The 27,521-nt window shown below is 37.6% G+C and overlaps 4 protein-coding genes across 4 annotated transcripts in view; 3 read left to right on the plus strand and 1 right to left on the minus strand.

The window, feature by feature from the left end:
• LOC107035825 (sarcoplasmic reticulum histidine-rich calcium-binding protein) overlaps nucleotides 1-15,502 on the plus strand; it is a 52,859-nt gene extending 37,357 nt beyond the window's left edge. The window contains exons 4-6 of the mRNA XM_015253419.1: nucleotides 13,321-13,493; nucleotides 13,584-13,715; nucleotides 14,878-15,502. Coding sequence (XP_015108905.1) covers nucleotides 13,321-13,493; nucleotides 13,584-13,715; nucleotides 14,878-15,025 — 453 coding nt within the window. The 3' untranslated portion in view covers nucleotides 15,026-15,502. The remainder of the gene's footprint in view (nucleotides 1-13,320; nucleotides 13,494-13,583; nucleotides 13,716-14,877) is intronic.
• Nucleotides 15,503-16,799: 1,297 nt separating this feature from the next.
• Nucleotides 16,800-19,086, plus strand: LOC107035817 (ubiquitin-60S ribosomal protein L40). The gene is made up of 3 exons (XM_015253412.1): nucleotides 16,800-16,877; nucleotides 17,204-17,403; nucleotides 18,763-19,086. The coding sequence occupies exons 2-3, from the start codon at nucleotides 17,214-17,216 to the stop codon at nucleotides 18,957-18,959; spliced, it is 387 nt and encodes a 128-aa protein (XP_015108898.1). The 5' UTR covers nucleotides 16,800-16,877; nucleotides 17,204-17,213; the 3' UTR covers nucleotides 18,960-19,086.
• Nucleotides 19,087-20,075: 989 nt separating this feature from the next.
• LOC107035821 (polyphosphoinositide phosphatase) lies at nucleotides 20,076-26,315 on the minus strand. Its single transcript, XM_015253416.2, has 3 exons — nucleotides 26,072-26,315; nucleotides 21,672-23,765; nucleotides 20,076-21,098 (listed from the first exon to the last, which is right to left on the minus strand). Exons 1-3 carry the CDS (start codon nucleotides 26,153-26,155, stop codon nucleotides 20,478-20,480), a joined length of 2,799 nt encoding a protein of 932 aa, XP_015108902.1. The 5' UTR covers nucleotides 26,156-26,315; the 3' UTR covers nucleotides 20,076-20,477.
• Nucleotides 26,253-27,521, plus strand: part of LOC107035822 — a 2,968-nt gene continuing 1,699 nt past the window's right edge. Inside the window, exon 1 of the mRNA XM_015253417.2 lies at nucleotides 26,253-26,383. Within this exon, the coding sequence (XP_015108903.1) occupies nucleotides 26,309-26,383 (75 nt within the window). The 5' untranslated portion in view covers nucleotides 26,253-26,308. The remainder of the gene's footprint in view (nucleotides 26,384-27,521) is intronic.

Consider the following 27,521-nt stretch of genomic DNA (forward strand, 5'->3'; position numbering starts at 1 on the left):
TTAGAAAATACAGAATCAACTTTCACTTGGCGAAAAAATTCAATTTTGGCGAAAATCGACTTTCACCCTTGACCCACGTGAAAATGAAAAAATTTTCCCCCTTTTCTGTCACCTCCGAGGGTTTCATTGTCATTAGAGGTCAATAAATACAGAATCAACGTTTACTATTTTTTATTTAAACACCGCTTGCAAACGGGGAGATGAGGGTGGCTAAAATATATTCTGCCACCCTGTCTCCTCGTTGGCTACAAATTTCAACCCTCCGTATACATGCGCTCCCCTTCACCCGCTCGTAAAATCACGCGTTCTCGGTAGCATCGAGGAGGACTTCTCAGGACCGAAAAGAACTGAGGATTCGAATGGTCTCTGGAAAAGTACGTCGCAGAACTGATTAGGACTTACCTGGTCCATCTAGGTCTGGAGAGATCTTGAAAGACCTGTGTACGTCCAATCAGAACCAAATTCTCGACTTGGGATTTTTTTTCACTTTTCCCATCGAAAAATCGTAATTTTTCGTCTGTATTATTCTCGAGTCCACCAACAATCCCCCGCCATCAGCTGCCATTCTATCACGCGGGGTTATGTTTAGAGAGAAAAGGAAACGCGGGCGATACAAATTCAAAACATTAAACACATATAAATTGATTAGTTATCGATATTCATTCAGTAAAAATGAAAATATCATTGAATTCGGGCGCAACGAGCGAGGTATCTTATTTGAAACCCGCTGATCCCTATTTTTCTCCTCTCTATGGGCGCGCGTAGTAGGGGCATCGGGGTTCCCGGAATTCCACTCTCCTACTGTCCCTAAGGTATCTTATACGAAGCCTCTACTGTACTTATGCTAACACTTAAAAATTTTCTCCGGACAAGACAATCTCATTCTGTTCAAAGACTTCTTTCTCTCTCCGTGTGAGCGCAAAATTATTTACCAGAAGATTTCACGATTCTAGAAATTGACAAGAGAATATTTTCTTGTATCAAGGAAATCATCTTTATCTTTATCAAAAGTAATTTTTTCTCTTGGCGTTCTATCGGATGGACTCATTTTCACAGAATTTCCATAATCCTCAAAACATTCCCATTCAACACGAAAAGTGTTACTTCCCCTCTGAACTACTTTTCGCCCCATAAAACGCGCCGATTCCCTCGAGTTCTTCCCACACTGAATTTCCCATGTTCCCTTTAACTCATTCCCACTTCATCAAGGTTAATCCAAAATTAACCGAATATTTATCCGCCGATCCCCTCCATTACCTTCCGTTGAAAAATCCAGACATCGCTCCGTTTATCCACTCCAGCAGATGAGTCCCATAAATATTAATATTATGAGAAAAAACACCCATTAGGAATGCAAAATCATTGGTTACGGCTATTTACACCGTCAAAACAATATCCCCCGGCACTTCCCTCGCGGAGATAAATCAAGAGTGATGAATACTGACACCACAACTGGGAAAAAAAACTCATAGGAAAGCTCAACGCATCCGTTAGAAAATTCTCTTCAATTTCTTTTGGAATTTTTATTAATTTTTCCGCATTCCATTGAAAATTCTTCAAGTTTGTTTCAACTGCATTTATTGGTTCTCCTATTGCAATATTCATGCAAAAAATCTTCGGCAATTTATTGATTTTTCCCACAAAATATTCTCTTCTAAACATTTCGAAGAATTTCGCAACTGGAAAAATAAGGGAGTCCATTTTGCTCTAGGAGTCCATTTTGCCGTACCCTCCTTTATTTACGCTCTCGTATCGAAATATACTATTTTCGCCTTGGCGTATATTGTTAAAAATTTTCGTCCGAATTTTCCGTGCCAAATTCTGGAAATGTTTAACGTGTTTAACCCTAGTTTAGTCACCACAGGCGACCGTGCGGCTCCGGCCAGCTGCGCGGGGATTCCCCGCCGTGTAATTTAGGCTTTAGCGTTGCCGAATTCACTCTACACTGCCCGGGCGCGTTTAGCGAGTTTTCGGCAACGTCGCGTCATGGGCATTTTCATTTAACATGGGAAAAAATGATTCATCTCTTCGAAATAATTTGTTTTCTTTAGGAATTTCGGGAAATATGCTGTTCTAAAAATTGCTGTAATTCTTTAGGCAGTTGAATTGACAAAGTCAAAGTTTTTTGAACTTTTCCGATTAGCCAGTAAATTGTAATTAATGAAAAACGATCCGGGAGGGGGTTTCCCTCATATGGTGACCAATCTAGGGGTAAGTTCCACTGAAATTTCAGGAAATCTTGTCATTAAAAAATCAAATATTCCATTGATTTTCTGTTCAAATGATCTGGAAATCAATCAAATACTTCATTTTCAGTTCAATTATTTTGTGAAAATTGTTTTGTGAAAAATCTGGAAAATTCAGTGAAAAATTAAAAATTCATGGCATTTTGTTTTTGAGTATTTATGTTCCACTGAAAATTCCATCAAATTGTGAAATTTCCATCTCACTCCCACTCCCATTGAAATTTCATGATTTTTTTCCCCTTCCGCTCGGACGCCAACTCAACGCGAGTTAAAAAAACCCCTTACACTAGTCATGAACGATATTTTTCCGTAGTGATTTTCACTTTTACGAGTTTGGAGAAGGACCAATACCAATCCCCGAACGAGGAAAAGTGAAGGTCAGTACGGAAAAACACTTTTACACACTCATATCAAAATATATTATTTCACACGAAGAACGGCCTAATATGCCCCATCTCCCTAATCAATTACACCTCATCACCCGTCATTTCGATGACTTCAATTTCTGTAATAGTAAATTTCAGGACGAATGCCATGGGGTTTTTGTACTCGCGTGGAGTTGGCGTCCGAGCCGAAGGTGAGGAAAAAACCCCATTGCACTAGCCGTGAACGATATTTTCCCGTAGTGATTTTCACTTTTACGATTTTGGGGAAGGGCCAATACCAATCCCCGAACGAGGAAAAGTTAATGTCGAGGAAAAGTGAAAAATAATTGATTTCGAACTAATGCAATCATGAAAATGCATTCTCCACAAATGTTCCGAGTCACCAGTGCCCCGCCTTTCCCACTTATATAAATACCCATTATATCGTGTGTACTTCCGCGATACCAAAATACCCCCTGATTTATGGTGTTACCAGTAACAACGATGGTTCACATAGTGAAAGAGGACCCACCGAGAGACAACTCATTCCTTCTCCATCTCCACAGCCGTTCAAACGTGCCAGTTGACGATGCGAAACACTCGTTTAATTATGTGTCCAAGCGCATAATCACAAATGATGCAGTTGACGTTTTCATTTTAATTCCTCCAGCGCTGTGAAAGCATCCGAGCCCTCTCAAATTCATCCTAAAAGAGAAGAAAAAAAAGACCATCAAGATAAGTCTCCTGTTCAGGTGAATGCATCCCGTTGGTGTCTGGCTCCCGAGAAATGCCTATTATCGCCTCAACAGATTTATGACACCCCCTCGGTGAACCTCACCAGAACCATTAGTTTTATCGCAAAAAAAGTGCCTCAAAGTGCAGGAACCAATTTGGGCCTCCCAAGTGTCCAACTTTCCCCACTTCTCCACCACTTTACACATCTATTGAGAAATGGAAAAAAGGCTGATCGGTCACAGAGATTTGTTTGACGTGACAGATCTCATCTTCGTGTCAACACAATCTTCTCAAGCTTCCGGCTGTGGATTCATGAATTTTAAATTCTAAAGCACTTACCAAGAAGTTCTCCGATGCTTCGGTTTTCTGGTCAGCGTGCACCAGGAGAAATAACGCCTTTGAATCAAGTCGTTCAGGAAAAAAAATTATAGAAAAAAAGATCGGCAGTATCGTGAATCGAAAGTATTTTTATAAAAGATGAATAAACGAATCATAATTATTCGAATCATTTAGGTCAGAGGAAAATGGAATAATTCGAGTTTCTTAATACTGCGTTTACTGAGGTTTTCTTCAAACAAAGTTGATTAGAATTAATAACTGCAATTATGAGATTATCTCGCGTTAAAACACTGTCGTGTTCCAGACGACAATTCCTAACAGTGTGACTCACTATTCCAAATTATGTTTTAATTTTTAATTTAGTGTTGAAAACATGAGATAACAATGTTCTAAGCGCAGAATTATATTAATCAGATGAACAACAGATTATCTGAATTACCGTGTGAACTAACTAAAAATTGATAACAGTGGGGGCACGCACTTTCACCAGAGTATCGGCATACATTGAATTCCAGAAATTCATACTCTAAAGCGTGTTCCAGACGGAATTGAACTGTAATTATAATTAAAATCTTCAGTGAGCATAGGAATTAGAAAATGAGCGAATTATTTACAGTAATATGGAAATTTCACAGCTGATAAATTGGGAGTTATGATTCCCATCCATAGGATTGCTTTGTGCAATAGGAATGATTATAAACAATTAATTGAAAAAAGGAATATAAAGAAAATGATTGGAATTTGATTTTTCCGTACAACCTATTCCATAGCCATATTTTCCATAGAAATTAGAAAAAAAAATAGAGTAGCAAAAACAAAAAAATTATGTCGAGGAATTCCTATGGGAAATGTTTCAATCAAAAAAGTTTCTATTTCACATTTTATATTGAAGTAAAGATTCCGAAACACTAATAAAACTTAATAGAGTTTAAATAGAATTTCTGAATAAATTCGCTAAGTTTTTCTGTAATTTTTTTTTGCCGGTGAAACACTTCATTTCATATTTCTATGTTCATTTCAGCAAAATTCTTATCAAAATCTGATGAATCAATTATTAATTCATTTATTGGATCCAAATAAAGGATTATTTCCACATGAATAAATTATTTTCCAACTAATAAAGTCGTTATCTGACTAAAGCCAGCTTTTTCCTACATTCAAAAAATTATTCATTCAAAGTACATAAAAACGCAAATAAAGATTAAATTCAAGTCTCAATGAAAGGTTTATTACGAGTCATTTGAATAAACCGATTTATTCGATTCAAATAAAGTATATTTAATTCAACAAGCGCTGGCTATGGAATAAAATATGTGACAATGCATTAAGAAGGCTCTGAAAGTTGGAAACAGCTGCAGTTTGAATTTCGTAAAGCCTCGATGGTTGTGCCAAGAATTATGCTCAAGGGAGGTTAAAGCTGACACAGAATGAAAAGAAGTTGAGCCATTGTCCAATGAAGCCTGACGCATTTTGTTTTATTCTAAACTGCCACTTGTGGTGGGTATATCGTATATGTGCATTCCAGAGTAAAGCGAAAATTCTCGGATGAAGACGCGAGTGAAGACGCTAGACCATTTCTATTTTCGTCGACAGACATCAAAAGGGAGTTGCTCCGTGATTCATACGATATATGGCTGGCATCACAAGGAGTCGTGTACCACATGCAGGAAAGTGATCTCGCTCGAGTGGGAGAATTTTCGGCGGTCACTTGGCTGAATCAGATTGAATATTGCTCTGATGATTTTTGAACCTTTTGCTTCCGAATTGAAGCATTGTAATCGTTCAAGCTTACGTTTTAGATTTTTTGTGTTATAATTTTTGCGTGAAAATCTTCTATAGAAAAAATTGCGAGAGAAAAATTCGTACACAAAAATCATAATCTATTGACTTTTTCTCTTTATTTCATAAAAAAAATTACACGTCACAAAATACAAACGATTTTGCAACAGAATTTCTACAAACTTCTAACGGAAATTCAACAGAATTTATTCAGTGGCATTTCTCACACGCATTGCTAAAAAAAATTCTTATTTTTTAAATTCTACCCATAATGCCTGTTTAATTCAATCAAAATAAATCACTCGCCTACAGAAAGTGGAAAATTTCATCTTGATAAAATCCAATTACGTAGGTGTCTCCGTCAATTTTTTTCAATTACCCAGCGAGAATAATACCTCGTATGTCCACGCCCACACTTAGGGTTTCCCCTCGGAGTCGCCAGGTATCTCATATCCCTCCGCAAATAGTTATATCAGCAGTTAAACCACGAACATACCAGACACTCTAGCTCATGCAAACGACCATTTCTATTTTTGCCAGCATTGCACTATTCCTACTGTTGATTCTATACGTATTACCCATCAAGTCACGTCTGGCGGGTGTCGAGAAGTCTCCGGCAATTCAACGCCCAAGTTTCCTCGTGAGTAATAAGCTTTCACATTCGGAGATGTCCACCACCCGTAATCGTCAAATACATTCCATTGAAATTATCATTCGATCTTTTCAACTGGCAATGACCGATGTTTGTTTTTTATTTCATTCATTCATTATTTATTTATTTATTTATTTATTTATTTATTTATTTATTCATTCATTCATTCATTCATTCATTCATTCATTTATGCATTTTACCACGTACCCTAAAAAATTTCATGTAATAATCTACCGAATTCACAGGAAAGGACAGGGTATGATTCATGCACATAAGAATTGTACACATTTAGGCTCAGCTGAGTTTTTGAGGAATATTTCCGAATCTAAAGGAGCTAGCGAAATTTTCGTAATTACATTTGTTGTATCACTCAGTCGGCTCCAGAAAAAGTTATAATAAAAATTTTGCTATCTCTCTTAGATTCCGAGATATTAATTGAAAACCAGGGTTGCCAGATTCTGGCGATTTATAGCCAAAACCTGTACAATTTTAAATGGGGTGACGTCACGATCTGGTAACACTGTTGAAAACTGGTCAATAGTCAAAATTGACGTGTGTCGCTACTGAAATGTAAAAATCGAATAAGACGTGCACATTACATTTTTTAATGTATCATCAAATTCAATCACAAAATAGTGAAATCTCATGTTGTACACAGTGTCATTCTGTTATTCGCACATGAGGTGAATTGAGTAAAAAAAATTGTCCACTTTGAAGAATGATAAATAAATTGCGCAAATATTATCCACGCAAATTGATAAAATAACAAATTTGTGCACATTTTTTTGGTACATGAGGAGTGAATTTAAATTGTGCACATATTTATTGAAAACGTTCACAAAAATAATGGGTGCACTGATAAAAGGATTAGTTATTGTTAATGAACGGATTTGGTTGGAGACGAGGGTCTATTCCGTCTCACCAAATGTTCATTCGTTAATAGTTAACAAATGCACATTTGAGGAGCCCTGTTTGACTCGATTTTCACTTTTCAAATGCACCATTCCTCAACTATTAATGAATAATCATTGATCATATTCAACTCTACCATTCGTTAATAGTTAACGATTCCCGTTTGAAATAAATGAATCAGTCTATCAGTGTGTAATTATTTTTGTGCACGCCATTAGATAATCAATTAACCGGATAGTTTTGCACAAAAAATATCGTGCACAGAAAATTCGCAATTTGATCTCTCTTTCTTTAATTAATTCTTTTTTTTTGTAACAGTGATATCTTCACCTCGAAATCTAGTGGACATTGAATTTCTATTGATCTTTCTGTTAGTTTTTCGTCAATTCTATTGAAAAATCGCTATTTTCCATAGAATTGTTCAATGGAAAATATTCTATAGAAATAAAATCAATAGAATTAATTTTTTTTAATACAATTCAAGCTTCGGTGAAATCATCCAATATAAAACTGCCTAACGAGAGAATTTTTCGCTTGACTAACGACAGTTCATCGATTGCTTAAATTTATCACGCAATTGTTTTCACTATATCTTTATTGCTCGTGCTGCATATATACACCATCCATATACCAATGAATGTACGTGAAAAACTGGTTTGCTAACGCATTGCCAACGACGCTGTTGGCCTCAGCCAACAAAACAAACGTCGAAATAATTAACATTGCAGCTTTCCGCAAACTAATGTCTCACGAGATAAGGAGAGGGGGGACTTGATCACGGAAGTGATTGGAAAGCAAATTGAAGGTAAATGGACAGAATCCTTTTCTCCTGGGGTATGTGACACGCACCAGCAATGAATTGTATGAAAAAAAAAAACAAATAAAAAGGTCGTAAAAATGAGAAGGGGAGAGAGAGGAGGAAAGAGCGATGAATTGACCACAATATCGCCAACTGGATAGAACTGTCCTGGGGACGTTGAAGAATTCTCTAGTGAAATTCCGATCTAACGTGCAGGACGACCGGTTCTGAAAACAGAGAGGGAAGATAGATGGGCTCTATTAGCCGGCTAGACAGACTACTAGCAGACAGATGGATTTATATCTCGTTCCTTTTATGGAGAAAACAAATGTTTTCCCATTGAATTGACCTTCGATGATGGTCAGTATGAGATCAACCTGATGTGCCATTTATTTTGTAGGAAAGTATCCTCTGGCTTCGTGTCCTCGGGGCTGTTATTCCACAGAATTGAGAAATTATGGAACTTCTAGCGTTGATGATGATTTTCTCATCAATCATACACAAAAATCTAGTGATAGAAAGGAGTCTCTCTAACTTCTTGACGTCAGGACTATCAGTCTCCATTATTAAAAAATTCTGGAACGTTCAGTGCTTATGGTAATTTCAGTTTTCTTTGTTTTCTTTAGTCTCGCTAACTCCTCTGAGTTAACTCTCCGTCTTCAGACGCACTGTGACAACAACAAAAACATGAGTTAGAAAGGGTCAATCGTACGTCAATCCGAATCGTCCCAAATATTTTAAAAACCTGTGACGATCTCTTAGTTCTGATCTAACATGCAGGACGACCGGTTCGGAAAACAGAGAGGGAAGATAGATGGGCTCTATTAGCCGGCTAGACAGACTACTAGCAGACAGATGGATTTATATCTCGTTCCTTTTATGGAGAAAACAAATGTTTTCCCATTGAATTGACCTTCGATGATGGTCAGTATGAGATCAACCTGATGTGCCATTTATTTTGTAGGAAAGTATCCTCTGGCTTCGTGTCCTCGGGGCTGTTATTCCACAGAATTGAGAAATTATGGAACTTCTAGCGTTGATGATGATTTTCTCATCAATCATACACAAAAATCTAGTGATAGAAAGGAGTCTCTCTAACTTCTTGACGTCAGGACTATCAGTCTCCATTATTAAAAAATTCTGGAACGTTCAGTGCTTATGGTAATTTCAGTTTTCTTTGTTTTCTTTAGTCTCGCTAACTCCTCTGAGTTAACTCTCCGTCTTCAGACGCACTGTGACAACAACAAAAACATGAGTTAGAAAGGGTCAATCGTACGTCAATCCGAATCGTCCCAAATATTTTAAAAACCTGTGACGATCTCTTAGTTCTGATGTAACGTGCAGGACGACCGGTTCGGAAAACAGAGAGGGAAGATAGATGGGCTCTATCAGCCGGCTAGACAGACTACTAGCAGACAGATGGATTTATATCTCGTTCCTTTTATGGAGAAAACAAATGTTTTCCCATTGAATTGACCTTCGATGATGGTCAGTATGAGATCAACCTGATGTGCCATTTATTTTGTAGGAAAGTATCCTCTGGCTTCGTGTCCTCGGGGCTGTTATTCCACAGAATTGAGAAATTATGGAACTTCTAGCGTTGATGATGATTTTCTCATCAATCATACACAAAAATCTAGTGATAGAAAGGAGTCTCTCTAACTTCTTGACGTCAGGACTATCAGTCTCCATTATTAAAAAATTCTGGAACGTTCAGTGCTTATGGTAATTTCAGTTTTCTTTGTTTTCTTTAGTCTCGCTAACTCCTCTGAGTTAACTCTCCGTCTTCAGACGCACTGTGACAACAACAAAAACATGAGTTAGAAAGGGTCAATCGTACGTCAATCCGAATCGTCCCAAATATTTTAAAAACCTGTGACGATCTCTTAGTTCTGATCTAACGTGCAGGACGACCGGTTCGGAAAACAGAGAGGGAAGATAGATGGGCTCTATTAGCCGGCTAGACAGACTACTAGCAGACAGATGGATTTATATCTCGTTCCTTCTATGGAGAAAACAAATGTTTTCCCATTGAATTGACCTTCGATGATGGTCAGTATGAGATCAACCTGATGTGCCATTTATTTTGTAGGAAAGTATCCTCTGGCGTCGTGTCCTCAGGGCTGTTATTCCACAGAATTGAGAAATTATGGAACTTCTAGCGTTGATGATGATTTTCTCATCAATCATACACAAAAATCTAGTGATAGAAAGGAGTCTCTCTAACTTCTTGACGTCAGGACTATCAGTCTCCATTATTAAAAAATTCTGGAACGTTCAGTGCTTATGGTAATTTCAGTTTTCTTTGTTTTCTTTAGTCTCGCTAACTCCTCTGAGTTAACTCTCCGTCTTCAGACGCACTGTGACAACAACAAAAAGATGAGTTAGAAAGGCTCAATCGTACGTCAATCCGAATCGTCCCAAATATTCTAAAATCCTGCGACGATCTCTTAGACGATTAAAACACGCGGGAAATTGCGTCCGTCACAACATAGTCAATATATTTTTGCTAATAAATTAGCAATTTACTTCCGAATAGAATTCAGTAGCGAAGTGGTAAAACGGATTAAGTCGACTTATCTCTTAGTTGAGTTTTTGAAGAATATCTCCGAATTTACGGGAGATAATGAAATTTTCGTAATAACCTTTTTTCTAGAGCAAATTGAGTGCTACAAAAAAGGTTTTAACAAAAATTTAGCTATCTCCCTTCGATTCCGTGATATTCACTAAAAACTTGTCAATAGTAAAAATTGACTTAAACCGGTCTACCACTTCGCTACTGAATTTCTGTAACCATGTATTTTACATTCAAAACAATGATTCATTGAATTCAACATTGTCCCGACGTTGCCAACACTGTCCCAACATTGGCAGCCAACATTACTTGAAGGATATCCAAGTACTTTGGTTATTTTTTCTTCAGGGCAGCGCTTTTCTACTTTTTTAATCAAACATCAGAGCTTTCATTTGAGCTCCATTTGACCCTAAGTTTCAGGTCTTGACTACTTTGCAGATCTGAATTTGAATTACGATATTGAACCGTTGGAAAACATTTTAAAAATCTGAAGAAAAATTAGAACGTTTACTTTTGCGAGAAGATTGATGAAATAATAAAAAAATTGAAATTTTTGAAAATGACTAGCAATTTCTATACATAACGTATAAACCATTGATTTCATGCCTAAAAAATAACGTTTCCGAAAGTTTAAATAATTTCAATTATTCATTTATAACCAACGAATGTTTAAAAAAATAACAATTCAATGCAACGGTTAATTTCAATGACACCGAATATTCATGATTTTTTTAAAAATTGTTCTCCCGCAATTCAATCGATAAATTAAATGATTGAAAAAGTGGAAAGGTTCGATGTGGTCGTGAATGGAAAAATTCACATTTAATTTCCCCCCGGTCTCCCCCGCCCCACCACAAAAACCAGGAAATTTCGGATTTGCCGGATACAATGCTTCCATTCGGAAGTGAAAATGCCGGTTGCCTTTCAAACATCTCACGATCACCACTTGATCTCCATAAAAAAAATCACCTCCAACTCCGTAACTCCACTCACAAGCTCTTATTAAACCATGGCTGCCCCGCATATCCCCCTCGACCTCTGCCCCTTCCTCCCTAAATGTCCCCCCGACAATTTAAAACGCATGAGTAATCTGATGCTTCATAATTTCACGAGTAAGACGCATACCCGAGGGGTTTCACCAAAGGTTAATTAGCTCAAGTGGCATCGCTTCCCTCACCCGTTGAACGTATATTTATCCACTGCCAACAGTCTGGTTATCTCTCGTATTTCAGAAAGCACGCGTGGCATTTCACTACCTGAAGTACCGTGCAAATACCCTGTGGAAAATTCAAACGTTATAACAGCACTCGCTGATGTCAGATAAATTGTCACGGGCGTGAATGGCTTCTAGGCAATCCGCTGTATTACGTGTAGCGTTTGTTTATCCGCACGACTCGTCGCGTGTGTACGCAAGATCATGATCCAGCTCATGTACGTCGAACGACGTTGATTTATGCATTCGCTTTATCGTTATTTACCACCTGAAATTACATGCTTCATATTGGCAATGAGGTGGGGTTGGTTGGCTACCTGTCATCGCGAGCTGATCATTGCCCTCCAGTGTCGATCGGTATGATGTCGTATTCATTAACTGTACGTCAGGTTTATCTTGTAAATTCAGTTAGGATTTTTCAAAAGGGGTATGTCGTGATCGCGTTAATTGTTGAGAGCTGTCTGCTGTCAACGGCGTTGGCCTATAAATCCATTAGATTTTTTTTTGCCTGCGGTATTGCAGATAATTATAGGAACAGGTCCGCGTGACAGACGTGGTGTCCCATAAACTCATTCATTGTTTTATATAATGGTAATGCTATCGGATTTGATTGTTGAGGAGAATGGCTTTATCTCAGGTGTTGTCACATTGTTCGTGGGGCATGCGGTGGAAAAGGGCAATTGAATTGTTATAGATGGGTGGAGCAGCTGTTGAATCGTGTCATTCATTGTTTTCGATTGAGTGTTTCAGGCTGTTTTGCGCGGTGATGAATAGAGATGTAGAATGATCGGCATTTGCCTTTTCGGTCAGGTCATGCGTAAATGACCGGTTTCTGACCGTGACCGAATTTTGTGGGCAAAATGATTGTCAGTTTTATTTCGGTCATTTTTTAAGGGTGTGATCGAAAAACTTTTTAGTAAAATTCAATTATGATCATTAATTATTTTAATTACTAATTGTCATCAATGGTCCCGTTGTCAATGATACGCAGTTAGAAAAAATGTAATTTAATGAAGTTGACTAGTAATTTTTTTAACAGGGCCACTGAATCCAATTGAGTGGTCAATTGAATTAATAATTCAGTGAAATTACGGCTCTCATTGGTTTTTTCCCGAAATTCAGAATTTTCAATGGCGAAATTTCTTGAAATTTCAGTGGAATTTAAATGTGATTAAAATTTCCGAAACGTGTACTGGAAATTCATTTTTTCCCTCGTGACCCTTGTGACCCTGAATTCGATTTAATGTCACTCTCATGAGATTTACTACATCTTCCATGAAATTAAAAGAGAATTTTGACAGTGCAGATGCAAAGTTTTTTTGTTTGATTTTGTTGATGAGAAGAAAAGAAAAATAAAATGGAAAAATTTGGAAAATTTGAGCCGAGAAAATTCTATAGAAAATATCAGAATTGGGGCGGAGGAAATTCTATAGAAAATTTCTCAATACAATAAGTTATGTAGAAAAATCTAATTTTATTGACTTTTTCTATTGAACATTTCAATCGAATCGGCAAAAAGCAAATAGAAAGTTCAATAGAAATTCAGTAGAATTTTCTAACGAATTCGCTAGGTCTTCTATCAAATTTTCTCATGCATGTTTTGGCTCTCGGCGCGATAATTAGCGGTCAGCTGGTGGCCATTAACGGTCACTTGACCGGTCAGTTTAGTCATCTCTAAGTAATGATTTAATCTGATTTGCTGCAGGCAACCAGTGTTGGCGCTCAAACTGTCGTTAAGAAGCTGTCGTTCTATAATCACACGAAATGTGAGTGCAGGGAAAAAACGGAGTATACGGGGGGAACTGAAGGACGATTTAGGCATGAATATCAGCTCACTTCGCCACCGCAGAACATCAGGATTCCCCCGCAGAAGAAATCGTAAGTTTTGCAGTATTGCTGCCGCGAGGAAGTACAATGTTGCGGTTATTTTTTCTTCTAACGTTGTTGGTTTTTCATTACTTCCGGAAGGTGTCGATGCCCGTCAGAATTCACCCCCAGAATCACTGCTGATGGTGAATGTCAGTGCAAATGCTTTGAGAGGGACGAGAATTGCATACACGCGAGGAGGGGAAAAGCGTACTTCTCAGCGACGGATAGACTGTGAGTATGTTACATTCGGATGCTTTTTCCTAAAATCTGATGGTTCGATTCTTCCATTAAATTTTATGCCTGACTTGGGGCTATGCTCCCTGTTCGCTCCCCTCGCCAATCCCCATATGACCCCCATCATCTTTATTCTGACCCTCGTGACCCTCATTCCGACCCTCATTATACCCCTCGTGACCCTTAATCTGACCCTTATTATACCCGTCGTGACCTTCAATCTAATCGGTATAATCCTGAATCTGACCCTTTATCTGACCCTCGTGACCCTTATTCTGACCCTCATGACCCTTAATCTGACGACTGTGACCTTTAATTTTGTTCGTGATCCTTAATCTGATCCGTAGTATAACCCTTATTCTGACCCTCATGACCCTTAATCTGAACTTTGTGACCCTTAATCTGACGCTCGCGACCTTTATTCTCACCCTCGTGATCCTTAATCTGATGGGTAGTATAACCCTTAATCTGACCCTTGTGACCCTTAATCTGACTCATGATTCTTAATCTGACCCCTGTGACCCTTAATCTGACCCTTGTGGCCCTTAAGCTGACACTTGTGACCTTATTCTGACCATGACCCTTAATCTTCCCTGTGAACCTTAATCTGACCCTCTCAACCTTCATTCTGACCCTCGTAACCCTTATTCTCACCCTCACGACCCTTATCTTCATCCCCGCGACCCTTATTCTGCCCCTCATGACCCTGAATGTGAACCTCGTGACTATTATTTTTCCCTTATGACCATTATTCTGACCCTCCTGATCATTCCTTTGACCCTCGCGACCCTTACTTTTACCCTTATGGCCCTTACTTGTGATGTTATCATCAGAAGTCGATTTGGATTTTCATAATATAGAAAGAAAATGTGTGAACAACAAAAATTATTGATCACTTCACCCCAGAATCTCTCCCAAACATCTCAGATTACACAAACCCGAATCACTCACGTGCACTAAATTCCCATCATTACTTCAAAGAAATTGACGAGCCATTCCTCTCCGCACGCCTTTGAAATGGCTCCGGTCCTAAAAAAAAACAATAAAACGCAATTATCGCATAAATTTACAACGCCCATCGTCACACGCAGATCCATTGACTCACGGCGAACTCACGATGATTAATTACCCCTCACATCTGTTTTATTTTTGTTCTCAGTTGCATATGGCAGCAACAGTGCGCGATGCCCACATGCGAGTTTGGAGAGTACATAGTGCACCAGGGCAAGTGCCCAAAGAAGAAGGACAAAATTGAATCAATAGCGAATTATCCATCCAACAATTATCACAACAGACAACGCAGCTGAATTCAATAGATCATTATCACTTCCTAATTGTAAAAAAATGTCATCAAGTGCCTCCAGAAAAATTACGTAGACAATGTCTAGTTATTGAATTCATTCCTCAGAGGATATATCTTTCATAAATAATTATTTTATTATTATTCATTGATTTTCTTTTTCTCTGCATTCTCTGCGTACTTTTGTATTAATGTGTCAAATACGCTTTCAACTGTATTTAATCGATAAAAATAATAATGTTACTCTCATTATCATTAATTTAATATTTCTCTCCGGAAACAAAATCAATCAATATGTAAATGTCACAACTAATGATTTTTTATTTTCATTGGAATTTGTAATTTTCAATTGATTGACAGTAAATTATATTGAAATCATAGATGTTTTATCAGCGTGCCATAACGTATAGAGAGGGGCTGCATGTACATGTGTATTGATTCATTAGTTTGAATATATTAAATTAAATGGAAAGAAAAAAATTAATTAATAGCTCTTGCGAGAATGTTGAACTGGGTTAATTGTATACTCTCCCGATTATGTTTGCATGCTTTTTACGTGTAATTGAGTTACCTCGAGGTAGCAAGTGGAAATATACTGCATAACGATTAAAAAAAATTCTCTCGTTTATTTGTCATTCTGGACCTCAATCGAGTTTTTAATCTCAGGAATTTCGAGAGAGGCCTGTGGCATACGCACTGGCCTCAATGTATTCGTTTAAGTGCATGTTACTAGAATTTTATTTGCGGAGTTCAGAGATGTACTCGTATCAACTTGGCATTCAACTCATTTCTTTTATAGATCAAATATTTGCTTTATTTCCGGTGAGTCAGAGGAGTTTATAGAGATTAGTCATTGATGTGGTGGCATTACACTGGATTTAACGGATCGGGGAGGAATGAGGGGAAACTCGATTCTGACATTCTGATTTCTTTGATGCAGCAGTGAAGTTATTGACTGAGATACGTGGGAGAGGAATTTTACAATCGGCAACTTGCGTGATTTGTTTTCACTTTTCTAATCGCAAGTTTGGGACTTGAATAATTAATTTTTCATTCACAAACGTTCGAAATATTGCTCATTAATTAATAATTAATTGTTAGAAGTTGAAGATTTCATACGCTTTCAAATCACTAATGACGTCACAAAGACGGTTGAGTGCTGGACCAATCACAGAATGGCTTGAGCCGATCTAACCGAATCTTGAGGTGCGTCTCGGCCAATGGGGGACGACAACTTCCCACTCTCTTGCTTTTCGACCAATTAGGGATAGCGACATTGATGTGGGGGCCATCAAGTGGTCTCTAAACTAACTACTCTTGGGGGGCCAAGGGGGGGCTCCGTTCATACTTCCACGACTGACTCTAAAAATGACAAATGTCTCTAAAGATGATGTCTATTTTCAATTGAAAAGCAGAGTTGTGACAACCATGTCTAGGAGGACAATGGGGTCTAGCAGTATGTATAGAACATTGGGGTCTAGGAGTCTGCCCAAAAAAACATTCATATCTGGTCTGACATCTCTGCTACAAACTCGGGTCTTCAACTCGGGCCTTTAATTGAGAGCAAATATAATCACGAAAATTTCTCCATCTCCCTTAGATTCGGAAATATTCCTCAAAAACTCGAGATAAGTCGGCTTAAACCGTTTTACCACTTCGCTACTGATTTAAATTGTCGGTAATTCATCGTCCTTCGGCAGCATAAAACGCTTGAAAAGTGCGTGGAGTATCCAGAAGAGGGCAGGAGGTACCGACTGAGGAAAGAGGAGTTACGTCACTGACCGGCGGAAGTTGAAGGCGCCACCAGCTCGGTCCATTCTTTTCTGGCCGAATTGTGTGGCCTGCACGTTGTCGACACAGTAAGTCACCCAATTTTCACAATTTTTCCGTAAAAAATGACGAATTATGAGTAATAATCATCAACGAAAAACAAATGAATTATTTTCCCCTCACATTTTTATCAATTACACCGTCAAATGTTTTTTATCAAACTTGAGCGAAGTGACAGAGGTGTCTGTCGTTTTTTAGGTTATCCATCGTAAATTAATGCTCATCTAAATCCTCAGTGTGATTAGACTTTTTAATAACTGTAATTGCATTAATTAATTATTATCTGAGAATAGATTTTTTCGTAAATTGTTTGAAAGGAATGGAATGAAATTATCGGTACGATTGAATTTTTTAGTCGAGCCACAATGCAGATTTTCGTCAAGACATTGACGGGGAAGACCATCACCCTTGAGGTTGAGGCTTCTGATACGATCGAAAATGTCAAAGCCAAGATTCAGGATAAGGAGGGCATTCCTCCAGACCAGCAGAGGTTGATCTTCGCTGGAAAACAATTAGAGGATGGCCGTACTCTCTCTGACTACAACATCCAGAAGGGTAATTATTCATTTCTCATTAATTAATCCTGGAAATACCTGACTTCATGTGTCGCATGTAGATAATTGTGAAGCTATTTTGACAATCAATGATCTAGGAGAAACCTTCACGAGATATTTTTCGTTAGCAATTTCATTTTTTACAAAGAACAGTCTCTTGATATTTTCTCCTTAAATCTTTCGCTTTTAGAATCTTCCATAATTACCTAAATTTATCAGTATTTTTTTAGTAGGGGCGAGTGGGGTAAAATAGACACTAGACTTTTGTTTTAATTACTCATAACTCAGAAATAAATTTATCAATTGAGCTCAGTTTAGGCTCATCACAAAGGAAAAGAATTGTTCTTTGTAGTGAAAAAAAATTATGACATTTTATCAACATTTCAATCCGTCATTAACATTTTTAAAAAAGTCAAAAGTGTTCATTTTACCCCAACCTCCCGTAGGAGATTAAATTTTCAGCGAAAAATCTTGATATTTTCAAAGGGAAAATGATGAAAACGTAGATACAATTCAACTCTTTTCGGAGAAAACATCTAGGAACCAAAAAAAAATAAGACATGTGCTCCTAGAATTGATCATAGACTTTAACTTTTCCATCATCTAGAGAACGAATTGTTTCAGGAGGAAATGTCAAAGGAATTTTCTCATTAGAATTTTCAACTGCTACAAAAAATGATGAATTTTTTTTCTCAAATCACTCTTCATTAAGGGAATTCTGTAATTACTTAATCTGTCAGAAAACCTTGTTCGGTGGTGATAACAGTAAGAATAATAAATCTGTATTTTCAGTAGTGTAATCATTTAAATATTATCTATAGAGTTCAATTGTTCTATAAAAAAATTCATGATGTCATGATGAAAATGATTTGATACTGCATTAAACTTGATTCATGCACTTAATTTTTTTCATTTCTTAATTATTTTATTAGCTGGGGAGTAGCTAATAAAATAATGAAACTTTGAAATAGTTTTTCTGAAGAAATTGAATTCTCGGCACAAAAAATTCCTCCACTCTTCCTCCTAAAATCATTCTTCCCCAAAATACTAATTTTATGGCGAAATAGAAAAATTGAATTCAGCATTTCACATCTAGATGATTATGAAGATTATCTTCATAAAACTTCGTTCGAGAGGAAAATTTGAAAACACTTTTTTATTACAGTTCAATGATCTTGAAAAAATTGAGACATTTTCTAAAATGATTAAACTCCAAACAAGAAAATATTGCAATGTTGTCTTCCAAATACTGCAATTAACTGTCTGATTAACATTGACTTTACGTTCATCTCAATTGATTCCTCTGAGGAAATATAACCAAAATTTTTTTTTTAAATTGATGAATATTTTTTTTCCATAGAATCAACCCTTCACTTGGTGCTTCGTCTTCGTGGTGGTGTCATTGAGCCCACCCTGAGGATTCTGGCCCAGAAATACAACTGCGACAAGATGATCTGCCGCAAGTGCTACGCCCGTCTTCACCCAAGGGCAACCAACTGCCGCAAGAAGAAGTGTGGACACACGAACAACATTCGCCCCAAGAAGAAGTTGAAGTAAACAGCAAAACCATGTGCAGGCAGTCGAAAAATACTTTTTGTATTATTTTTCGATTGTGCAGAAAAACGCAGAGCCTGTATCCTATTTCTATCAATAAATAAAACGTCGGAATGACATTTAAATCCTGTTACTGTATTTATTGATCAACTTTATTACTCTTCTGGCCGAATAATTGATGAGGTTTAAGAAATGTCATCAGTTCTCTGTTCTTCGATAAAATTGAAGATATATTTACTATTTTTTTACATCAATCCTTTTAATTAATTCAAAACACATTCGTTTCAGAATATAATCGCTCGTAAAAAAATGAATTTTAAATCCAATAAGAAGGAAACAATTCAACAACATTAGAGGTGAAGTCAATAGCCCTAACAAATAAAATTATTTTTCTCAGAATGAAAATGCATGAATATCAAAGCTAAATCACATTCGTTTCCATTATCCATTCTCACACTTATAAAAGAATACATATCACATTGAGAAATTCATCTAATTAAATATGATATATTTGTTATTAATTAATAACAAATTTGACTTGCTGTTTATTGTTTTTGGAAAACCACAAAAACTAATGGCTAAACTTCAACTTCAACCTTCTTCTTTCCAAGTATTTACAACTGATTAAGGATATCCAAGTACTTTGGCAATTTTTTTCGAGTGAAATGCTGTTCTACTTTTGTAGTCGAACATCAGAGCTTTCATTTGAGCCCCATTTGACCCCAAGTTTCCGAACACTTTACAATGATTTTATTATTTAAACTTCGTAGGTGTGAGTTTGAATCTTGATATTGAACTGTTAAAAAGCATTTTAAAAATGTGAAGAAATAGAAAGTTTATTTTGGAGAAAAATTCATGAAATAATTCAAAAATTGCAATTTTTGAAAATTACTAGGATTTTCAATAAATAACGATACGCTATCGTGTATCTCGATTGATAAACAATCAATTTTCCACCATAAAAATCATTTGTTCAGAATCGTAACAAATATTTTCATATTCAGAATTTTACCAGAAATCGATTTCATGGCTAAAAAAATTAGGTTTCTGAAAGTTTGAACAATTTCAATTATTTATTTCTAAACAATGAATATTTAAAAACAATAATTCTGTGCAAAATGTAATTTGAATGACGCTGAATAGTCGTGTGTACCAAATTGTAAAAGATACTTAGATATCCTTACTATTTCAAACCATTAAAAATGACATAAAAATGATATAAGAATGCGATTCAAATTCCCGGAATTTCACAAATAAAATTGTGTTTAAACAATTAGAAAAAACGATATTTCAAGTAGTTGACAATGATTCCCTGAAATGGTTGAATTTCATTATTCGAAGTGAATAAATACTTCTTCCACATTCGCAAAAAAACAAGAAAGAAAAAAACAAAATTTCCCATTTGATATTCATTGAAATGATAAAATAGTGTAATTATCATATGTAAATATCCTTCCATCAAGTTTGAACATTCAAAATCACATTTCCATTTGATTTATCATGGAATAGTGTCCACCCCTCTCAAAAAGCCTCTTTGCAACGGACCCCCAGTATCATCTGCTGCTGTCTGGCGTACTTCTCATACAAATGAAGATCCATAGGATTGGGAGCGAAGCCCCCATTCTTCCCCCTCTGCACATACTGCTCGTAAATACTGACACCGGTATCTGAGACCTTGGGCAGTTCTACCGTGACAGGGGCGACATCAGGGAAAGTCGCCTGCTGCAACATCTTGGACCTCAAACTGGAGTGATCACTGTGATGAGTTGCATTTCGTCCCATCATGACATACCTCTTGTACAGAACGAGATCACTCCTCCTGGGAATCTGTAGCTCGACCCCGTAGACCTCTCTCATCGAGGGAAACAGGCTCTCGAAACTCATCTCACCGGGGTCCTTCAGTGGAATCAACTGGTTGTCACTTCCATGTCTCGAGTCTTCGTCATCGGAACTCGTATCCACGCTGGAGCTAGCACTGCTCGCATTACTGCTGGTGCTGCTTTGTCCTGTCATCGAGGGATTCTTGATGTTCGCATTTTTACTGGAAGTTTCCTCCCTTCTTCTGCCTGGTCTGATTCTCACGGCGAAGGGACTAAAATTCGTGGTGAAATGAGGCATGAAATCCCTCACCGAGTGACTCACCTAATGAACATGAAAGCAAGACAGCAATCAAATGCTTTTTCTGGAATCTCTCTATATTATGAAAATCCAAATCGATTTTTGGTGATAAAAATTTGGTACTCGAAATGAAGACTCCAAAATTAAGGGTCACAAGGGTCACGAGAGTCTCGACGGTCAGATTAAAAGTCACAAGGGTCAGATTAAAGGTCTAAGTAAGTGTCATAAGGATCAGGTTAAGGGTCCAAATAAGGGTCTCAATATCTCTCGATATTATAAAAATCCAAATCGACCTTTGGTGATGAAAATTTGGTGCTCGAAATTAAAATGCCAAAATTAAGGGTCAAAAAAAGGTCACGCGAGTCAGATTAAGGGTCACAAGGGTCATGAAAAACAGAATAAGGGTCACGAGGGTGAGATTAAAGGTCACAAGGGTCATATTAAGGGCCCAAATAAGGATAACAAGGGTGAGATTAAGGGTCTAAGTAAGTGTCATAAGGATCAGATTAAGGGTCACAAGGGTCAGAATAAGGATCATGGGGATCATGGGGTAGTAAAGCCACAAAAAATAGCAAAAAATCTCTCCCAAACACTAACCTGATAAGCATAAATATCAGCCAGCTGAATAAGCTCAAAAGGTCGATGATAATCATAGTAAATGTCGACCATCTCCTCCTGCGAGTGCTGGACCTGAATCATCTCCGAGCAAGTCTTGGCCACCTGATTATAAGCATAAGGAAGGCACTTGTAAACATTATCGTCCCACCACTGGGTGAGCACCCTGTTCCTCCTCCTGTACTCCACCGCCGCCTTGTTATGTAGATAATAATCCGTCAACAGCTCCCAAATCGGTGGTTTGCCCTCCTCAGGCACGAAAACCCCAAGGAACAGGTTGATCGTGTGCTGTTTCTCTTGATCGCTGAAGGTATTGCTGTAGTACCTGCTCAACGTTTGCATGATATCATTCCCCTGGCTCGTCCAGGGTGCAGTTTTCCTGTACGTCTTGATTCTATGAACAAGCTGGGAGCCACCATACTGCAGAGCAAGAGTATCCCCATGATCCTCGTACATCTCCTCCAGCATTCTAACGCAATCAGAATCAAATTCCAACTTCGGTTGCTCCAGAACCCCAAGAGCACACAGTTGATACCCCAACGCACACTTTCCAATAGCAAACTGAGCTGTATTAGTCCTGTCAAGGCAATCAACGCAATTCGTCCGAATGATGCCAGTTTGAACGGTTCCTTTCGTCAAAAACAAGTCTCTGATCTTGTCCTCAATCTGCGGATTCAACTCAAGATCCGAGCTTTTGGTCATCGAGGTGGTCATCTCCTTGTGACTCTTCTTGACGCTCCCAGAGGGGTTGAGGATCTTTCGCTGGTTGTAGTAAGGCTCCTGAGACTGAAAGATCCCAGTTTTCAAGACTGCATTGTTAGCAATGTTGGCTAGTCTTCCCATAACGTTGGCAGTCTTTCCTTTGTTCATCCTGGCCATGTCGAAGCTTACGTACTGAATCTGGTGCTGAAGAGGTAGAAACTGATTGAGGTATTCAACAGCATCAAACATCTCCTCACTCAAGATGCTCTCATGCTTCTTCCTCTCTCTCTTCTTTACCAAATTGAGGATGATTATCGGTGCTCCGTAACGCTTGAGAAGTTCGTTGAAATGCGCCCCAGCGCACTCGAAGAAGGGATCGGCTAGAACGCAGGAGATTGTTGGTTTAGGAACCATCTTGCTGATGTCTTGGGACCAGTAACCGGGCACTGAGCCCCTCATCTGGACGAAGGAACTGAATCGTCCGTTGTGCAAGGAACTCACCGCCGAGTCGTGGACGATCTGTTCGGTTTCAACTTCATTGGCAACGTCTCCTTTGTAGTTGGCTCCTCGTTTCAAGAATCTGGTTCCTGCGTATCTGTTGCTGCGTCTTGCTATCAAGATGATGTACATTGATCTGCCGAAGATACTGACGTTGGACTGGCCGACGAAGCCGTGGGTTATGTAGAGAATCCAGTCTCTGTGGAGATCCTTCTCTACGGGCTTCAGGAGGTGATCGTTCCAGACGAAGCGACGGTGGGGATTGCTTCTTATACCGTACTCATCGTTCTTCTGCCAGTTCTTCCGTGAGAGCCACATGTTGAAGAAATCCTCGTCGTTGGTTGCGCTGTCTCGGTTTTGCTCGCTGCTGGTTGTCTCCGTTTTTATGTGCTTCGGGGCTGCTGAGTTCGTTTGGAGGGTTTGCGTCAGGTCGTAGGAGTAGCTGAAGTAGAAGTTGCTGTTCAGGTCGATGCTTTGGAACATCTTGACGTAGCGCTGCTCGTCTTGGTGGAAAACGCGGACCGAATCGTTCGGAATGTAGATCATCGTTGTGTCCTCGATCTTGTAGATCGTGTGGTGACCGATCACCGCGACTCTACGACGCTTCGTCACGAGGATTATGTAGTAACCCTCGAGGAAGCGGATGAAGCCGACTATGCCGAAGGCGGAAACTACTTTGGCTACGCCGTGGGCTTTCGAACGGTGACCGGCTTTCGATCGGTTACCCTGGTCGATCATGTTTACTAGTTCTATTATCTCTTCCTGGGTGTATTCCATTTTGTCGTCGACTAGGGATAGCTCCCGGGGCTCTTGGCGGTCGATCTTTAGCACTCGGAAGCGAGTTTGAGTGTTGTTGGAACCCATCAGGTAGAATCTCTGGGGAGAGGAGGGGTCCCGGGTTAAAGTTGCGGGAATGAACTCCAGTTGAGTCGGCGGGTGTGACAAGGAAAAATTAATTTAACCCTCGATCACGCGCGGTCGACCGCCAGTCTTCATCCGGCGCACGGTTTGCGCAGCGGCGCTGGGTTAACCGAGCACGCTGTTGCCATCTTGGCGCTTACCGTTATGCGCGCACTTCAAGTGCGGCTGTGAATGTAGCAACACTGCCGCTCGAGGGGTCGACAGGGACTCACTCGCACCGGGTGGCGCGGCGCGACTTTTCTGTCCGTTTGACTTTTCTTTTCTTTTTTTAGCTGAACGAATTTCCCGAGAGAAAAACGGACAACGCCAACGCTTAATGAAAGGATTGAACTAGGAATTCTAATTTTTGGATATAAAAAAACAAAAACGGGCGGCGCCGCGCTCGTGGAGCGAGTGATCGAGGGTTGAAATGGTCAGAAAAAATTATTCATCATTTTTCAGATGAATTCTACTTTGACTTTGATGAGGGGAAGAAATTTATGTATCCAATTCTTTCTTTAATTATTATAGTCTCTCGTTTGACTAGGGTGTTTCAACTGAAGGAATATCCCAAGACAATACCAATCAAATGCTAGTCCCTATGGATTTCCGGAAAAAAATCGAAATGAGTTAATTTATTGCATTCGCATAAGTTATTGAGTTTTTCTGTCTTCATATGTTGTTGATGAAGGCAACAATAACTGTTTGAATGAAATAAGAAGTGATTTCACGAAATTTCTTTTGCATTTCCATTTTTAGAGTTGAATGTCGCAGAAACTTTGTATTATATAAAATTTCACAAAAATTCCCTGTATTCGAAATTTATTGAGCTACCACGGATTTGTTTTTCTAAAACATAGTAAGAACCGTTTTCTCATAAGATGGAAAAATCGAGTTCAGGGGGACCCCGAACTCAAATTATAAACATTATTTATGGAAAACATGAGGACAGTTGTAAGTATTTGACAGTTTGGTACAGACCGCACTATATATTCGACCCTTTTCATTAATCAAATTTGTCAATTAAATTGCATGAGAAAATATAAAAAATCATGAATATCCAGCGTCATTCAAGTTGTATTTTGCACAAAATCATAATTTTTTTAATCATTCGTTGTTTGTAAATAAATAATTGAAATCTTCAAACTTTCGGAGGCCTTATTTTTTAAGGCATGAAATTGATTGCTAGTAAAATTCTGAATATGAATAAATTTGTTACAATTCCGAAAAAATTATTTTTATGGTAGAAAATTTATAGTTTATAAATTATTTCGAAAAAATGCTGGTAATTTTCAAGAATTGAAATTTTTTAATTTTTTCATTAATCTTCCTCCAAAAGTAGACTTTCCAATTTTTTTCAAATTAAAAAATTTTTTTCTAACGGTTCAATATCAAGATTCAAATTCAGACGTACAAAGTTTAAATAATAAAATCATTGGAAAATATCCGAAAACTTGGGATGAAATCTGGCTCAAGTGAAAGCTCTGATGTTAGACTATAAAAGTTGTAAAGCATTTCACTGGAGACAAAAAAATAGCCAAAGTCCTTGGATATCTTAAGACATTTTTTCTAGAGTTCACAGTTCAGGAATAAATTCATTAATTGAGATCAGTCTACACTCGTAACAAAAGGGACAATTATACTTTCAATGCAACAAAAATATCCCACTCCATCGAAAATTAAATGGGTTATTAATATTTTTTTTAAATCCAAACCGAAAGCAAGTATTGTATGGAAAAATTATGAATAGTAATTTTCAAAAGAAATTGAAGGATACCAATTTTAACGAATTTTATTCTTGTATTTTTGTTAACATACATTTTTTTAATAGAAATATCCAAAAACTCAGGGTCAAATCGGGCTCACGTGAAAAAACTACAAAAAGCTAAAAAAAAATCTTAAATTTAAATAATTCTTAAATAATTTATTTCAGAATAAAAGCTTTGATGTTAGACTACAAAAGTAGAAAAGCATCACTGGAGAAAAAGTAGCCAAAGTCCTTGGAAATCCTTAACACATTTTTTCTAGAGTTCCCAGATCAGGAATAAATTCTTTAATTGATATCAGTCTACACTCGTAACAAAGGAGAACAATTGTACTTAATTTCAAATGCAATAAAAATATCCCACTCCATCGAAAATTCAATGAGTTATAAATATTTTTAAAACATCGAAACCGAAAGCAAGTATTGCATGAACACTAATCTTCGGAAGAAATTGAAAGATCTAACCAATTTTATTCTTGTTTTTGTTAACGTACATATTTTTAATGGAAATACTCACGGATTTGGTCTCGTACAATGCGATTTTCTGGATCGACGAGATGATTGGGTGAAAGATAATTGTTGGCGGTTGTTTGTTATCCATTTTCGCAGTATCCCCGTGGGACTCGATGAAAATTTTGACAACTTGTTGAGAATTGTCACGAGTTTTGTCAGATTTTGTGTACAAAAGTGTCCGAAGGGGCAGGAGTAGTGCGTCTGCGCAGGCTGATACGAATTGCACAACTCTGGGCTCAAGATGCCATTTTACCAGTTCAATCACTTCACTGGACGATTGAAAAATTCCACTAATCTCCAGCCACTTTATCCAATTGTGAGTAAAGCTCAGTATTTCCCTATTTAAAACAGTTCTCCATAATTCAGCCACGCAATCAAGTGGTAAAAATATCATTTTCACATAAATGTATAGCTAACTGATTACACAACTCGTCAGCACGGAAATCAATTTTTCATTGCGATTTTTGTTGTCGAATGTAAGCCTTGTTTCATCTTTTTTCGATCAAAGAAATGTCAAAATTTTTTTTTGTGTAAATGGAACAATGAACGAGGGCAATGCATTGTTGGGGACAAAATGGTTGAAATGTTTAGTGTGAGAGTAATAATGAATCTAACCTCAACGACAATCGCCTGCTAATGTCTGTTTCATAGATTTTATCGTTCATTTCTTCATTGTTGATGAGTCGAAAATACAGAAAAATGACGATTTTCGATAGAAAAAGCAAAAAAAAACTTCGAAAGCATATTTTCATCACAAAAGTAAATTAGAACTTTAAAATTCAATTCTTTGGAATTAAAAATTTATCCCCTCTGCCCCTCCTTTTTTCCTACATCGGTGGATTTCATTTTCCAAGGATTTTATGGAATAAGACAATTCTGAACATAATTTTCCAGATTTATTGTGATTTGATTAGGGGAGAGTGGGATAAAATGGACACTAGACTTTTGTTTTAATTACTCATAACTCGAAACCAAATTTATCAATTGAGCTCAGTGTAGGCTCATCACAAAGGGAAAGATCGTTCTTTGCAATGAAGAAAAAAATATTAAATTTTATCAACATGTCAACCCGTCATTATCATTTTTAAAAAAAGTCAAAAGTCCGTTTTACCCCAACTTCCCCTATTGGTTGAGCTTCTTGCGATGAAAATCTCCATCGAATTTTTTTTTCAATTTCTTATCGAAAATTGACATTTTTCCATATTTTCAACTCGTAAAAACCCTACAGTACTACAATTTTCAATATTTTTCAACGAAATTTTTTTTCTGTATTCGATATGACTTTCCGCAAAATCAATCGTATGGAATTTTAAATTACTCAATCTCTTTTCTTGAATAAAAAAAGGATGTTACTGAAAAATACAAATCTTATGATGTTTCGTGTTTACAGTTTTTTTACATAAAGAAGAAATTGAAAAGAATTTACAAAAAGCGATGTGACCCCCCCCCCCCCC

This window comes from Diachasma alloeum, unplaced genomic scaffold (assembly GCF_001412515.2).
Source record: "Diachasma alloeum isolate Michigan unplaced genomic scaffold, Dall2.0 Dall_scaffold_00201, whole genome shotgun sequence".
NCBI classification, from domain to species: Eukaryota; Metazoa; Arthropoda; class Insecta; order Hymenoptera; family Braconidae; genus Diachasma; species Diachasma alloeum.

Bases quoted from the DNA above. Each gene is read 5' to 3' on its own strand.
- LOC107035817 (XM_015253412.1), top strand. From the start codon at position 17,214: ATGCAGATTTTCGTCAAGACATTGACGGGGAAGACCATCACCCTTGAG. The intron at 17,404-18,762 runs GTAATTATTCAT...TTTTTTCCATAG, and splicing joins TGACTACAACATCCAGAAGG to AATCAACCCTTCACTTGGTG.
- LOC107035821 (XM_015253416.2), bottom strand. From the start codon at position 26,155: ATGGATAACAAACAACCGCCAACAATTATCTTTCACCCAATCATCTCG. The intron at 23,766-26,071 runs GTGAGTATTTCC...TCCTCTCCCCAG, and splicing joins CATTGTACGAGACCAAATCC to AGATTCTACCTGATGGGTTC. The intron at 21,099-21,671 runs GTTAGTGTTTGG...CATGTTCATTAG, and splicing joins CTGATATTTATGCTTATCAG to GTGAGTCACTCGGTGAGGGA.